This window comes from Hypomesus transpacificus, chromosome 22, assembly GCF_021917145.1.
Source record: "Hypomesus transpacificus isolate Combined female chromosome 22, fHypTra1, whole genome shotgun sequence".
NCBI classification, from domain to species: domain Eukaryota; kingdom Metazoa; phylum Chordata; class Actinopteri; order Osmeriformes; family Osmeridae; genus Hypomesus; species Hypomesus transpacificus.
Genome location: NC_061081.1, coordinates 9,378,164 through 9,393,953, shown reverse-complemented (window position 1 = coordinate 9,393,953; position 15,790 = coordinate 9,378,164). Strand labels below are relative to the sequence as shown.

Genomic DNA, 15,790 nt, shown 5'->3' with positions numbered 1-15,790 from the left:
ACTTTTTATTGCAGATGGACAGCGTGACGTGACAAAAAAGAGAAAAGAATACTAAACGTACATTTGCAGTGCACCTATGATGTAATTACTTGACTGTTTCTATAGAGTGAAGTGAAAGAATGAATAGTTATGATGGACACACCTCAGTGACTCAAAGTTCAGCTGTACATGTTCCGTACCATCTCCTCTCCATAACTCTACATTGCGCTCGGAGGTTATGAAAGCAACAATGCTTTTCTGATTGGACGTTGCTCAAGCAACTCTGCGTCTCACTATCATCACTCCATACAGTCGACCAATCAGCGCGCTCGTTGTGCTATCCAACGTCAGTCTCCTTTCTCAACGGCCAATCATGTTTCTGGATATTACTGTAGTTCACTCGCTTGGCTTCCTCTTGCTCAGGTAAACGGGATAATTCATCTAAGGTGAGATATTTCCGCACAGTACTAACACAAGTTGCAGAGTTTTAAGCTTTAATTATTGTGCATGTTGATTTAAAGACTTTAGAGTATGGGCAGATGGTGGAATGTGTGGTTTATGTAAGGTATGTGCGTCAGAATCTCCAGTGGGAAAGAACACGATGTTCACTGCATGATATGTTTATACTTGAGCCTGATGTGTAGTGATATTTAAAAAAAAAATTGTCTGGAATGCACTTTGTTCCAAATCAGAGTTTGAAATCAAGAATCATACATTTTAAATAACGGGTTGGAACTTACGACGTGTTTTATTTTCGTCTAATTGTGGCGGCTTTCTCCTTTGTATAAAAGAGATGTACATCCGTTAAGCTTTACTCAATAAATATAAAATGTAATTATTTGGGGGGGTAATTAGATAATTTTAGTAGCCTATCCCAAAATAGAGTTATTGAATACACATTCTATTTGTTTGTGTTATATCCTTCTGTTTCACACAAAGCAAGATAGGCTCTTTCCTTCTCTGTAGGAGGACAGGGAGGAGGTGGGCATGTTTATGTATTAGTCCTGATTTCCATTCTCTTCCTGCTCCCTTTGGTCCCATCCTCTTCTCAGCCCCAGGCCTAGTACTCCCTGCAGCGTTCCTCATCATGGAGGTGAATGCCACAGCTGACATTTTGGGCTCTGCCTACCTCGCGGTGGAGTTTGTGGATGCAGCATTACCAGACAACCCTCTACAGCCCTCTTTCAAGTATGCCTGGACCTACATGATGGACAACTACACTAAGTTCCAGATTGCCACCTGGGGGTCGCTCATTGTCCACGAGTTCATCTACTTCTTTTTCTGCCTGCCTGGTTTCCTGTTCCAGTTCATGCCCTTCATGCAGAAGTATAAGATCCAACAGGTTTGTGGCTGTGGGTGACTTGAATAGGAATTAGAGCTGTTTTAGTTACAGGTTGTTGAAGTGTTTAACAATATGTTTCTCTCTGTTTCTGTGAGTGCAGGATAAACCCGAGACCTGGGAAAAGCAGTGGAAGTGTTTTAAGATGTTGCTGTTTAACCACTTTTGTATCCAGCTGCCCATGATCTGTGGAACGTATCATTTCACTGAATACTTTGGCATCCCCTATGACTGGGACTCCATGCCACGCTGGTCAGTGGAACAGTCCGACACACACACACTTTTTTTCACACACATTTGCAAAAATGATCAATGCTTTGACAATATTCTGCTGCAGACAACTTTTTATATGTCTCTCAACACACACACACACTTCATCCTTATCCTGTACTCATATACTCTCCTATGTGTGTGTGTGTGTGTCCAGGTCTTACATGGTGGCTCAGTGTTTTGGTTGTGCAGTGGTTGAGGACACTTGGCATTACTTCCTCCACCGCCTCCTCCACCACCGTCGGATCTACAAATACATCCACAAGGTCCACCACGAGTTCACGGTGAGCAACACACTCATGCGCACACACACACATACTTGCCCGCACGCTCTCCCTGACATATACACACACTTTCCTCCCTCACACACACACTCACCAGATCTATAAATGCATTCACAAGGTCCACCCCAAGTTTATGTGAGTAACACAAGCACACAAACTTATATGGGCACAGACAGGCACACACTCTCTCTCTTTCTCTCTTTCTCTTTCTCTAGCACACACACACCTCAAAGTACATGACTAACAGATCCCCCCCCCCCCCCCCCCCCACCAGGCTCCGTTTGGCATGCAGGCAGAGTACGCCCATCCTCTGGAGACTGTCATTCTGGGCTCAGGCTTCTTCATCGGCATCATGATCTTCTGTAACCACGTGCTCCTGCTATGGGCCTGGGTTGCATTCCGTCTTCTGGAAACCATCGACGTACACAGGTGCACACACATACATACGCGTGCACACACGCAGAGTAGTATAGCCGAGGAACAATATGTACCCATGAGGTTTTGTGACACTGCCATGAGTGATAGGCTTTATGCACTATGTTGACCACTAGATGGCGACATATCCACACAAATAGCTTCTGCACGTTAAACAGTAGGGCAAAGGAACATTTACATTGACATTGTATTTATTTAGCAGATGATTTTGATCCTAAGCAACATACAAATACTGCAGATAAAAGGGCATCGTTTTGGTGAAGTTTCGGTGGTCAGAGTCAAAGCACTTTACGTGATCACAATGAGAAAAAACACTCAACTTAGCTACCAGGTACACTGCAATGATAAGGTCTCAACTACAGAGCAACAATTGCATCTTAAGTAGACAGGATATGAAATGCAAATGCTGTATACATGTCAACTACATTAAGGCCTACTTGTAAATATTTGTACTTATGTTTGTAGTTTATAAAATAATCATGGATTTTCTTCTCTCTCTCTCCCCTCGTTATGTAGCGGCTATGACATCCCTCTGAACCCCCTCCACCTCATTCCATTTTACGCTGGCACTCGTTTCCATGACTTCCACCACATGAACTTTGTGGGGAACTACGCTTCCACCTTCACCTGGTGGGACAAGCTGCTCAGTACTGACAGCCAGTACAACAAACACCTGCAAAAACACGAGGGCAAGAAGATGCAGTGAGACACACCTACTGTACCTGCATACACATATACAGACATACCTACCTACTGTACCTACCTACATACACACATACACACCTACCTACTGTACATACATACAGACACACACACCTACCTACTGTACATACACACACACACACACACACCTACCTACTGTATGTACATACAGACTACACACGTGGGAGACAAACAAACATACAGTGTCTATAGTAGGTGCTGCTGTTTTTCAGGTTCTTCTCTGAATCAGTCTCAGTGCTTCTGAAGAACAAAGATTATCCTTGAATCACAGGCACATGCACACACACACACACTTTTACACAGCAAACACAAACTGAGCAGTGGATTGTATTACCAGTGGGGGTCAGGGTCAAAGAGGAAGTGTCTCTGAACTGACCTGTGTGCCTTTCCTGAAGAGAAAAGTATATTTTGGGGGGTTCCTGTAGCTGAATAAATGAGAACGGTAACATTGTTGCTGTTTGGTTCTTCTTGAAACTATTTGATTTAACAGTTACTTCTAATGAAATACATCTATGTTACCTCTAAGAAACTTCCTCTCTAAGAGATGTTTGATTATAGCACTTTATAGCCCCCTACATGGTTTCATTTGGATTTGTATGTTGTACGTTAATACCTTATTATGTTAGAACTGGTGGTTTTGGAGACCATGTTCTATATGTTCCCTGATACATGAATCTTTGGTACAAGCAAAATAAATTGAAAACATAGTGTATGATGACAACTATTTTCTAAACAATCTTGTTGTTAGTCTAATATTCATTATTCTGGCTAGGTTTTCCTTATATGAAAGTGTGTCATACAATCTTGTGTTCATTTTTTAGGATCTTTTAAAATCTTTTTCATGACCCCTCCACAAATATGATCTTGAAATAAAAATTCAATTAATGTTGCATTTCTTTTCTATTTAAGGTGAGTTACTTTCATCATACATTTACGCAAGTAATAGAGTAAAATGTATTTCTAAGGTCTTTCAGCGGGAATAATATTATTTCCGACCTGCTATGGTGTCTCCAGCTATGATGTACTTTATCCAGTTACTGTTGTTCTCGATATTCAATCCGGTAAATTCAATTCGGTATACAGAAAATGCCCAGTTCAGGCTGCAGAAGTGAGACGTCCTTTGTTAGTTGAAAAATAAGGGGAAAAACAATGACACTTCTGAATTACCGATGACAGGAAAGGGTAGATTCAGGTGTGCAACACTGGTGACGAAAATATATTACAAAACATACATTTTCAAGACACACACCCATATTAAATATCTTTCATTTGATCTACATTAGAAAACAGCTGAGATGTTTAGAACAGTACTAGACAATAGTAGTACTAGACATAGTCATGGATGAATGTCCTTAAATGTTGTGACTGGTAACACTTCTGCTTTTCTCCTATGTACCTTGGCCACGCCTCTCATGTCTGCCTTCCGCAGTCAGCGCGTCATTGCAATTTAGCGCGACGCGCACCACAGAGGAGAGAGCTCAGGTGGCGTACTGTACAGCAGTACATCCCGGAGCAAGATAGTATTTATAGTCCAGAGCGAGGCAAGGGTGCAGAGATAAGGCTTGACACCAAGTCGCAGGATAGAGACGGACAGAGAGAGGAGAAATAGCATACCAAAATGAAACCAGTCAATACACTAGTTTTATTCGGGACTCTGGTTGCCTTGGCAGCAGTTAACGGAGCCGATGATGGAGATATCTCGTTCGAGTATCATCGTTATGAGGAGCTACGGAAGGCTTTGGTGTCGGTGTGGCTGCAGTGTCCGTCCATCACGCGCATCTACACCATCGGGGAGAGCTTCGAGGGCCGCGAACTGCTCGTTTTGGAGATGTCAGACAACCCTGGAACGCACGAGCCTGGTCAGTTGCGTCCCCCATTCCTCCTCCCCTCTCCAATTATCACAAAATAGCCCTTCACAGTCAATAACACACGCATCACGCTCAATTGCGCTAGCTGAATCACTCTGTGATCTAGCTGTATTTGATAGCTCGCAGACGGTTACGCATTTAACACACAGAAACATTAATAATACTTAAGTAATAATCGTTTTCCGAGAAATACGTGTATTTATGCCTTTCATAGTCCGGTGTGAAAAAGGCGCAGGCAGGTGTGTCATGTAGCCTAGTGCGTAAAAGGGCCGCATTGGATGCACAGTGTATCCTATCATCGATTTAAGGGTGTAGATTGTTAGAACAACCAGGCGACGCCGCCATTTTGCTGGATGAAAAGAATCTCAGTAAGCTTTAACTGAATCGTGATGCTGAGAACGGTGTTGACACGGCAAATGGAACCTGCCACAGGACACACCGTGAAATAGATCATGGAGAAGTGATTTGGCAACTAACAAAAACAAACAAAGACATATGAAAAACAAAAAGGTTTCAATGGCAAACTCATTTGTTAATATCATTTGAAAGGAGTGGCTCATTTGACCTGTAGACTAAATCATTTGAACAGAAAGTGATCTAAATGCTATTGTACAGTGTAGCCTTACTGTACAGGCCTATCACTTAACCTGCATGAACATCAGTGGGCCAGAGATGTATCAATGTTGGGCGTACCCTGCCCTGATTGACACATTTAGGCCAAGAGGGTGCTTGTGATGAGTAAAAGTATACTTCTGTCTGTGGTTGTAATGCAGGCTTATAGCCAACTGTAACCATAGACTATGTATGGGTTAGGTGTGACAAAGGCACAGAGCACAGTCAGTCTCAGGTACCAAATCTGGTTGTCCCATATGACTTCAACAGCCCACTGCAGCTCTATGGCTTCAGTAACCTAACTCTCTAAGGTGACTTGCTGACGTGAGTACCTCTACTGTATAATATATACTATATAAAACTTGTAGTACGTTCTCGTTTGGATGGAGAATATGACAGCTGGTTGTGTGTGTGTGTGTGTGTTCTCTTACACTAAGCCTTATAAATCCCAATTTCCTGGTCTTGTTATTAAGTAAATATACATATGCGTTTGTGTCCAACAACCATTAAGAGAAGGAAATAACTATCCCTGTATATGTGTGTGTGTGTGTGTGTGTGTGTGTGAAGACAGTGTGTTTACATCAGATGACAATGTGCACTTAACAGGCCAGTAATATCAGAGCTTGGTAGAGCTGCAGGCAGTAGTATCAAAGCTGGGTAGAGCTGCAGTCAGTAATATCAGAGCTGGGTAGAGCTGCAGTCAGTAGTATCAGAGCTGGGTAGAGCTGCAGTCAGTAATATCACAGCTGGGCAGAGCTGCAGTCAGTAATATCACAGCTGGGTAGAGCTGCAGTCAATAATATCACAGCTGGGTAGAGCTGCAGCCAGTAATATCAGAACTGGGTAGAGCTGCAGTCAGTAGTATCAGAGCTGGGTAGAGCTGCAGTCAGTAGTATCAGAGCTGGGTAGAGCTGCAACCAAAGTGAGTCATGGTAGCAGCAGGGAGCTTCTGATCACAACCAGATGAGTTTCCACAGCCTGGCCCCTGCCTGGTCTCCAGGGGTAACATACCGCCCATCAACCCCCCTCAGCCCCTCTCCTCCCACCTCCGTCACACACATAGAGGGAGAGAACAAGGTAGAACCTTTAGGTTTCAGACAGAACCATTAATTGGAACCATTGGAAGGTTCTGTATTGAACCCTACAAGTGTATTTTCCAACCTGGCCTGAAAGGTATTCTATTGGTAGGCTGTATGTCCTGCTTCCTCTATGGTCATCCAAAAGGTTTTGTATGTGGATTACCCTTTGTTCATATCCTATGTCCAGGCTACAGCCTGCTACGTGAATCAATCACATCCAAGGTGTCAGAAGTTTAAGGTGAGGCCGAAATAGCGGTTGCCGTGACAACAGATCGGCTTAGCGGGCGGTGAGCCTCCCGGCAGTGTGCGGTTGACCGGTTGGGACTGCGATCACCGGCGTCCTCTGAGCTTGTGCATCTGTCGGCTAACCGACCATCTGTCGCACACTACCCGGCTAGCACGGGGTGTGTAAACACACTGATGAACTCCCCTGACTCAGTATAGACATGCTGGCACTGACTTTGTTAGGACTGATCGAAAAGGTCTTTGTGATTGATTTCCAGGTCTGATATTCCTCTAGGTGGTGTTGACACTAAGTAGTGTGCTGGTTTCTGTAGGTGGAGTTGACACTAAGTAGTGTGCTGGTTTTTGTACGACAGAACATTCTGGGTTTATAAAGACTTACAGTAGTAAAAGAGTGGGAGTTTCCATTGAATTTTGATGATGTTTTTTACATTTACCATCTCAGTTTATGTTAATCAGGTGCTATGATACATAAATGACCTACTACTATGGAAACCCTGTTGTTTATGTATGTGTGTGTGTGATCTAGCAGTAGATTATTTAATCAGACTGGATAGGAAGCTTCTAATCCTGCTTTTAGTACACATACATACGCCAACGCACTCATCCACATACACACACACACATCCAAATATGCACAGCAGTCTCTACATGTACAATACACGCAATGATCATGAAAGAGGGTTACAAATACTGTTGGTTCATATTCATACATGCTGAAGATGTAGGAAATCCAATGACAGAGCCGGAGAGAGGAGGCGAGGGGAGAGAAAACAAAGAAGGGGAAAGTGTTTCATGATGTGTTGTTCCACTGTAGCTGTGAGCTGTTCTCCAGAGGAGGAGGGAGGAAGAACATCTTATTGGTTACAAGATACAAGATCTCATACAGTATATACACAGACACAGAGAGAGAAAGAGAGAGTGGAATAGAGAGAGGAGGGGGGATTCGATAAGGAGACAGAGAAAGGGAGAATTGTAGGGTAAAAAAGTACAAAGAAAGAGAAAAAGAAGAGAGATTAAAGGAGTATAGGAACAGAAGAATGGAGAGAAAAGGAGATGGGGAGAGAAGGGGATAGATGAGTGAGATAGATGAACAGAGACAGTGAGACACTGGAAGAGAAAGATGGAGAGAGAGAATCTCTAAGGTACCAGCCAGAGGTAATCTATTATACATCAGAGGAAAGCCAAGTCTTTCCTTCCTCCCTTTCCCCTCCTCCTCTACGCTCATCTTTCTCTCCTTTCCTCCATATGCAAATATATTGATTTTCTCCATCACTGTCTCTCCTTTCAATTTTTTCTCTATCTTCACTCTATCTCTTTCTCCTCTATCTTCACTCTATCTCTTTCTCCTCTATCTTCTCTCTTGCTCTTTTTCTCTCCTCTTTATTTGTCCTCAATATTTTCAGTTGGGACTTGTAAGATGTAAAATCACTGAGATTTTTATGCAGACTATTAATTCAGGCAACACAGTCGAAACTAAATCTGAATTGAAACGTTCCACCACTGCTACTTGTTTATCCCTGCCTGCAATGTTCTTGTTGTTCCAACAAAAACATTGCTGACTTGTTGTTCCTTGTTGGGAGGGTTTAGAATGGTTTAGTTGCAGTTCTCTGGACGTATGTGAAGCCCTCTGTGACATTGCTTGTGATGAGGGCTATGCAAATACATTTGATTTGATCACAAGAGAGCTTAGAGGGCATTGTCTCTGTACTTATTCTGATAAATGGCTGGTTAAGGAGGCCATTTTGGATTCTGAGGCCGTGGCTGTTCCAATTAGAGTCTCTTGTGAGATAATTTGTGTGGATGTGACTGTGTTCTCCTTAGGCAGGTGATTAGGTCAGACGGTGATAATGGTGTCTAAGCTGCCTCAGAGCAAACAGTCGGTTTGTTTTTGAGTCACTATAATGACGCACTACCTGTACATTTGTGTGTGTGTCATCTGTCACCGTATCCATGACACAATGGAGACCACTAATGTGCTAGTGACATTTTGCATGGCGCTCCACTGATGTTGCCACGGCAGCGTTCACGTCAGAGGCTATATTAATATACCCCATGTCCGAGGGCGCTCCCAGGCGATCTGGGCTCAAAATGGTCTGAACTGCTCTGTGGCCTTGCATAAACAGATTAATACAAACATGGATTATGCTTCTCTTGTCATTCGTTGTGTGTGTGTGTGTGTGTGTGTGTGTGTGTGTGTCTGTCTGTGTGTGTGTATGTGAATCACAGTTTTAAACTTTTTTTTTTTTAATTGAGTTTTAAGAAGAAACACATGCATGTATCCCATTATTCCCCCTACACACACACACACACACGCACACACGCACACACGCACACACAATTAGTCAGTTAAACATTTTGTGAAGAGAATAGGATACCTTGACATTGAACATCTGCAGAAGAGTTTATGCAATAACTAATACACTGTAACATCAAAGTGTGTGTGTGTGTGTGTGGCTGACAGCTCTATCAGGTTTGTGAGGCATGCAGTCTGTTTCCCTGTTAAAACCATTCAAGGAGATTTAATTGTATATAGTCTTGAAGTTGTTAGCAGCAGCAAAGAGAGAGGAACCAGACTCTAGCATTTAAAAATAACCTGCTTTCCAGATGTGTGTGTGTGTGTGTGTGTGCATGCATGTGTCCCAAACATGAAAGCTTGCTGTGGTCTTTTCAAAGATAGATCAAATGGTTTCAGAGATTTACATAAACATGCGATCCCGCTCCCACACACAAAGACGATTAGCGGTGAATGTGTTCGATATTAAAATATTCGTTTGTGAGAGAGAGGGAACAGGCAGCTGAATGGTCTAACTTTCTGGCGGTGTGTGTGTGTTTTCTAGAAAAAGAATAAGAGAGTGAAGAATAGGCTAATTAGTATATGAAACAGATGGGACGTGGAGAGAGAGAGCAGGATAATTAACAATACTTCAGAAGCTCTAAAACTTTTACATTTATTACACCATGTAATGGTGTTCTAGTCTGCAAAATATGAGTGTCTACCCACACTTAATACCCTTTCTATGTTCTATTTTGTAAGATATCTGTAGCCTATAGCCTGCTCTTATACACCCTTGAATTGTGTATAATTTTGTGTCAGTTTTTGTTCTGTCCGTGTGTGTGATAGTGAAGGTAGTGCCAGTGATTTTTAACACCTTTCTCTCCGCCTAACCTTTTCATTTTGCACGTGTGGTGGATGTGCTGTGCGTGTGTGCGGTTGTTCCTTTCCTTAGTAATCTCCATAGAAAATCACAGCTCTTCATCACAGGAGGAAAGGAGAAAGGAAAGGAGAGCAGCTCTCACCAGTAATTGTGGCCTGAGATAGTTGCTAAGGTCGGGCTTCTCTCAGCTTCAGGAAGCAGCTCATGAATGAAAGCTGAGTGGTGATTGTGTGCATGTCTATGGCTATGTAAGATATTTAGAGAAACCTGGGAAAAAGATATTGGGAGAGAAAAGAAGCAGGCTGTTGAGTGGGCTTCAGTTTACTCAGGCGCCTTTGGCTCAGGTTGAACTGAATGACCTATGTGGAAAAACAATTTACACATAAAAAAATGACTTTGTAATAGGTTAAATAGGTTTATTTCTTATGGAGTAAGTGTGTCTCTGTTACGCCCCAACCCTAGTGGCCCTATGGGGCGAACAAACATTCCCCCACTGACCCAAAACAACTACTTGAAACACCTTTAAAAGTACCAAATCCATGGGATTTATTAATACAAGATAATTTAACAAACTTAACGGTACAACAAACTCCCAGGCTAAGAGGCAGCAAGACCACAGCAGTCCCCAAGCTAGAAGACTCTCTCTGGCATCAGGAAACTGAAGTGTTTATCTACTGCTTGATCACATGGCCAGTTACATCTCATCTGGCAATCATGGGGGACACAACCTGGGCGGAGCTACAGAAAAGGGACGGGAAATGACAAACAAAACACAACACATGTGGCCGTAACACCCCCACCCTTAAAACAATGAATAAACAGTGAGTCACATATGATTATACAAACAAGTTCACTGTGACTGTACCAGTAATGTAACTGAAGTGGAATAATATCACACTGTTGTAATTATGAAGATGATGAATGAGTATGGATTATATGATGAAGAATGCCTTTTAATCACTTTTATACCTTTATACTTTATACCTTTATATGTTATACATTATACCTTAATATGTTACACTATTGAAAAAGCCTGATGCAAAGATGTTGACTGTTTTTCCCCTAAAATGTAGAAGGAAAATTAAGCCCAAAGTGATCATCTGGATGATTGTGGATGGGTGTGAGATAAATCTATGTGAGTAAATTCCTATCATTAGAAAACTACCAAACCCAGCAGTAATGAGGCCGGAGCCCAGTGTGACTGGCCATCAAGGTCAGAGTACGTCTACAAAAAATAGATGAATTCTCTATGCACCTGCAATCTGAATCTCTCAGAGAGAGAGACCAATAAGATGTAAAATGAATTGTGACAAAACAAATATTGTACCAATAGTAAACTTACAGAACTGATAAGGTTTTGATATAAAAGAGAGTGTTCGGAGAGGATTTCTTCAGTCTGGTTCTGCAGGAATCACCCTGCTTTCTTGGATTCTAATAAAACACTTTGCATCAAACTCTGTTGAAGTTCCTGTGCTGTTGTCAAACTTAAGAACATTAGTACGTTGAATTTAACTTAATCAGTACTCTGAAATATATTTATATCTATCCCTGTCATTCTCTCTCTTTTCTCAAAACAAAGAAAACACATTAGTATACAGCGTGTCATGCCTAACATGTGTTTGTGTGTGTGGTGTGTGTCTCTCTCCCCAGGTGAGCCTGAGTTCAAGTACATTGGTAACATGCACGGCAATGAGGCCGTAGGCCGGGAGTTGATTGTGTACCTGGCAGAGTACCTGTGCAACCAGTACCAGCTGGGCAATGACACCATCATCGATCTTGTCCACAACACGCGCATTCACCTGATGCCCTCCATGAACCCTGACGGCTTTGAGAAGGCCGCCTCGCAGGTACACCCACATGCTACAGTACACTATACTACACCACACAAACATACAGTACATACGCACACAAGTACACGTGTGCATATACAGACACGTCCACTACAGCACACACACGCTCACTAATATATTAAAGCACAAACACATGCTGCTTAGGAAATGTTATGCAAACAACATGTCTGGGGTGTATTTTTAGGGTTGCAGACAACAGCTTATACTGTAGACGTCCTCTTAGCCCTGACCTAGTAGCCCATGGATCTCTTTCCTTCTAGTTCTCTTTCTCTCTCATCTCTGTCATTTTTTACTCTCTCTCTCCTTTATTCTCAGCTTTTCTCTCTCTTTCTTGCATCGCAGTTTGCATTTCAACATGCAAATTAGTACAAACAATGATTGTGTTCAGTGAACAGCTGCCTTCACCTCTTTCCTCTCCTCCTCCGCTGCCGTGCAGCCGGGCGAGCTAAAGGACTGGTTCATGGGCCGCAGCAACGCCCAAGGGGTGGACCTGAACCGCAACTTCCCTGACCTCGACCGCATCATCTACATCAACGAGAAGGAGGGCGGAGCCAACAACCACCTGCTGCAGAACATGAAGAAGGCCGTGGACGAGAACGCCAAGGTGACGAGCAGCCTTGGTGCTCAGCAGGCTCACACACTCACCTGCACACGTGCAATCAGAAGCTGTGCATGGGCAGCGGTGGGCCTGTGTTAACCTGTGTGCATGTCCGCCCACTCTCTCAGCTGGCTCCAGAAACCAAAGCAGTGATCCACTGGATCATGGACATCCCCTTCGTCCTGTCTGCCAACCTGCACGGAGGAGACGTGGTGGCCAACTACCCCTACGACGAAACCCGCACCGGTACACACACACTCAAACACGCGCGCCCTCCTAGGTCCTATACCTGCGCATGCCCACACAGGCACTTACAGGTCGTATCCACACGCATACACCCATTCCCAGGTCCTATACACACACACACTGACACACACACTCACTGCAGTCACAGACACACTCACTGACTTCCCCTCTCTCTCCCTCCCTGCATCCCCCTTTCTCTTCCTCCTTCAGGCTCCACCCACGAGTACAGCGCCAGTCCTGACGACGTGACGTTCAAGTCCCTGGCGCGGGCCTACTCCATGTTCAACCCCGTCATGTCGGACCCCCAGAGAGCGCCCTGCCGCAAGAATGACGACGACTCCAGCTTCACCGAGGGCATCACCAACGGAGGGGCCTGGTACAGCGTGCCTGGGGGTTAGTCACACACATGCACACACATACACAGGCTGGATAACAGATCTGTTTTGTGATTTGGTCTAGTCGTGATGCAGTAACACCACTTGCATACTGTACACATACATGCATAAACACCCCCACACACACACACACACACACACACACACAATGGTGGTGATTAAATGTTTTTCTGTCATAAATAGGCATGCAGGATTTCAACTACCTGAGCAGTAACTGTTTTGAGATCACTCTGGAGCTGAGCTGTGACAAGTTCCCAGCTGAGGACACGCTGAAAACCTACTGGGAGCAGAACCGCAACTCCCTGGTGAACTACATAGAGCAGGTACACAATACGTTCTTCATCACATGTTAGTGTAATTCTAACTAGAAATGTTTAGATAACCAAAGTTATCAGCCAATGAATAACAAAATAAGGCTGACAGTTCAGTAAGAAAGTGTGTCTGTGTGTGTGTGTTTTTAGGTCCACCGTGGTGTAAAGGGCTTTGTGCGTGACCTTCAGGGAAACCCCATTTCCAACGCCTCCATCTCTGTGGAGGGCATCGACCATGACATCACCACAGGTACACATCCACCTTATCAACTTTATTCCAACCTTCACAAAGACAATACTACACATCAGTCACAATTACCTCACATACCAAAAAGGTAGCCAATGCTACCATCTCGTGGACAATTTGTGTATTACAACAGTCCTCTAAGGCTGTCCGAGTTGTCACAGTATGCGGTATTTCTATGAGGCTTGTTAAATCGGGGCTTGCTGAATCATGGCTTAGCATTAAGGTAAATTTGAGGTGGTAACTGAGCCATGAATTCACACAAGTATTTCATAAATGTACATATTTGTATGCAATTTTAAGTGCTCTGGTGCTTATTTTGTCAGTATCTGTCAGTATGTAGGCCTGTAGCTATGTGTGTTGAACTAAGCTGGAGAGTGTTCTGGCTAAAACCAGGCTGAAGAGAGTTGTTCTTAGTGATGTAATAATGTTGATGCAATTTCCATGTGCAACATAAGTCTTAAAACTTTTTCATCAATCTTGTATATTGTTGACTTTTGTAGCCAAAGACGGTGATTACTGGCGTCTGTTGGCACCTGGAAACTACAAGATATCAGCCTCGGCTCCAGGTTATCTCACCATCATCAAGAAGGTGGCTGTTGCTTTCAGCCCAGCAGTCAGGGTAAGCATCCCACAATAGCATAAATCCCCTACCGCCTACAGTAGGCCTACATAGCAATCAGGATGAATACTGTATGGGAACTAAACATTAGCATTACATTAAGATCACTCACTTTTCCTTTCTTTGTCCCTCTATCTGACCCTCTAAATGTTCTTAATCTGTCTTTTTTTCCTCCTCGTCCATCCATCCATTCCTCCATCAGGTGGATTTCGAGCTGGAGTCCCTTGTGGAGAGGAAGGAGGAGGAGAAAGAGGAGCTGATGGATTGGTGGAAGATGATGTCAGAGACACTGAACTTCTAACTGTTCTTATTGGTTGATACGAACGTCCATTTATCGGTGTAATATATTCTGCATTCTGTGTGTCTGCCTACCCACTGTAAAAAAAATAATGTCTTTATTTGTTTTCTGCTTTGTTTTTAATCCTTATTTAATGGGTTTTAATTGTTGTTATTGTTATGGGTTTACCCTGTACTGTCTTTTGGTTGACCTGAACACACAAACACCCACACGTGCACACCAACACATGCACACACATGCACAAAACAGAATCTCCTGGCAGTCTGCACATGGTGGCGACAGCAAAATCGTTATTAGTCTATTCTTGTGATATTGTGTTCTTTATCGTACATGTGATCAGTCCATGGCATCCATCTATATAGCCAATGAGTGATTGAATATTTCAGTATGTAAATTATGTGATGACATATCACATTAAGCCGTTAGTGCACTGCACACACATATTTATAGAGTATGGTTTTCTTACTAAGGTCTACACAGGGATCTGACACCCAATGTTAAGTAATGAAAGCATTCACTACAGCAAAGCTTGTAACATGTATGTTATAGATGTTAAGAGTTATGTTGGATTTATGTTTTTTTGAAACTGAATGCAAAACAAACTTGATTTTAGCACAGGAAGAATGGTTAGATAATATATACTGTATTTAGGAATTAGGCATTGAAGGAGATAGCAGTTTTTGTAACACATAAAGACCAATACAAGGATGTATATCTACTCATGTGTCTCTTCCCCCAAATCTTCTGTTGAGCTCAAAAGCTTCCTTCTATCCGAGAGGAATCTTAACACTCTTTCATTTGTAGACCCATCTGGATTAGCATAGACTAGATATGCTCTCCTTAAGTCTTGTATCAGTAAGACTTGCATTCAGAGCGTTAGCACAGTTTAAAGCCATCTCACTGCTTTGATCACCTCTGATATTAATGCAATGTCTGCCATGCCAAGAAGACTAGGTGGCGTAGTTTAACATGCGGTTGCAAACTACACACCGACCAGATAAATAGGACTCTACATCAGAGAGTTAAGGTGCCCATGGAGACGTAGCTATGGCAACGGTAGTTTGGGTGGTTACAGAGCCTGCTGTCTAAACATGGAAGATGATGAATGTAAAAATGACCCGTGAAAATGATAACTGTAAAAAAAAAAGTATAACCTTCAATAAAAAAAAACTTTATGTTGTCCAGCACTGTGGTCTTTATTATTGATGCAGATCAGTGTTTACTGAACCAATACTG

General features: G+C 43.0%; 2 protein-coding genes across 3 annotated transcripts; both read left to right on the top strand.

The window, feature by feature from the left end:
* The first annotated feature begins 323 nt into the window (after positions 1–323).
* On the top strand, positions 324–3,483 carry msmo1 (methylsterol monooxygenase 1). 2 transcript variants are annotated; one of them, XM_047045883.1, is made up of 6 exons: positions 324–425; positions 1,032–1,321; positions 1,422–1,570; positions 1,746–1,872; positions 2,147–2,301; positions 2,824–3,483. In XM_047045883.1, the coding sequence occupies exons 2-6, from the start codon at positions 1,067–1,069 to the stop codon at positions 3,011–3,013; spliced, it is 876 nt and encodes a 291-aa protein (XP_046901839.1). In that variant the 5' UTR covers positions 324–425; positions 1,032–1,066; the 3' UTR covers positions 3,014–3,483. The 2 variants fall into 2 exon arrangements, with proteins under 2 accessions (XP_046901839.1, XP_046901840.1); XM_047045884.1 differs by lacking the exon at positions 324–425 and adding an exon at positions 470–544.
* Positions 3,484–4,485: 1,002 nt separating this feature from the next.
* On the top strand, positions 4,486–15,734 carry cpe (carboxypeptidase E). The gene is made up of 9 exons (XM_047045667.1): positions 4,486–4,889; positions 11,641–11,837; positions 12,277–12,444; positions 12,567–12,684; positions 12,895–13,077; positions 13,263–13,402; positions 13,541–13,640; positions 14,138–14,256; positions 14,459–15,734. The coding sequence occupies exons 1-9, from the start codon at positions 4,649–4,651 to the stop codon at positions 14,555–14,557; spliced, it is 1,365 nt and encodes a 454-aa protein (XP_046901623.1). The 5' UTR covers positions 4,486–4,648; the 3' UTR covers positions 14,558–15,734.
* The last annotated feature ends 56 nt before the right edge of the window (positions 15,735–15,790 follow it).